Source organism: Cystoisospora suis (assembly GCF_002600585.1).
Source record: "Cystoisospora suis strain Wien I chromosome Unknown contig_400, whole genome shotgun sequence".
Lineage (NCBI taxonomy): Eukaryota > Apicomplexa > Conoidasida > Eucoccidiorida > Sarcocystidae > Cystoisospora > Cystoisospora suis.
In genome coordinates this window covers 22643-23357 of record NW_027153201.1, presented here as the reverse complement: position 1 = coordinate 23357, position 715 = coordinate 22643, and the positions used below count along the sequence as shown (strand labels likewise).

At 42.4% G+C, this 715-nt stretch overlaps 1 protein-coding gene across 1 annotated transcript in view; it reads left to right on the top strand.

Annotated features, from left to right (window-relative positions):
- Positions 1–169, top strand: part of CSUI_001012 (gcc2 and gcc3 domain protein) — a gene marked incomplete at its 3' end in the record, with an annotated part of 4146 nt that extends 3977 nt beyond the window's left edge. The window contains exon 5 of the mRNA XM_068061218.1: positions 44–169. Coding sequence (XP_067926807.1) covers positions 44–169 — 126 coding nt within the window. The remainder of the gene's footprint in view (positions 1–43) is intronic.
- Positions 170–715: the final 546 nt, after the last annotated feature.

Here is a 715-nt window from a genome sequence, read left to right as displayed (position 1 = left end):
TTGTTCTTTTTTCTTTCTCTTCTCTTTCAATTCTTTCCATCAGATCGTGATCATTGAAGAAGGAAAAGCGCGTGTCTTAGATATTACCACAGACCCGCCGCCAGGGTCTCCTGGCGCTCCAGCGTATGCCCTGAAGAATCCAGAGTCAATTCTCGTCATTCGCAGAGAAGATGTGAGACCAAGAAAACACTCGCTGTCCTTCTTTAGTCACCCTGATCACCTATCTCTTCTCTCTCTTTCTTTCTTTTACTCTCCGACTCCCGTAGTCTGTCTCTTCCTATACGGGAGAGGATGACGTCTTCTACCTGTTCTGACTATGACTACCATGAGGACTTAGAGTCACACTACTATGGATAGATAAACCGTATCTATACGATGCGATCTTTCAGGAATGTTTAAAGAACTCTTGCTATTTAGGACTTGCACTACTCCTGCTACTTGTATGGAGAGGAGTCTTTATAAGGATTCTTAGCTTGATGCATGCATCTATATGGGAGCTCATCCTTACACGAATACTCCACAAACTCCTACAGCTCTGACTGAGACTGATAGACACCTATACTCATACTTAGATGTGGACGCATACTTATACTGATACCTCTACTAAGACTAATGCATATCCTAATACATATACTAATACTTAGTTCAATCGTCATAGAGGTACAATAGCCCTCCACTCGTTAGTCGGTCAACTTCTTCTCCTTCTTTTTCTTCG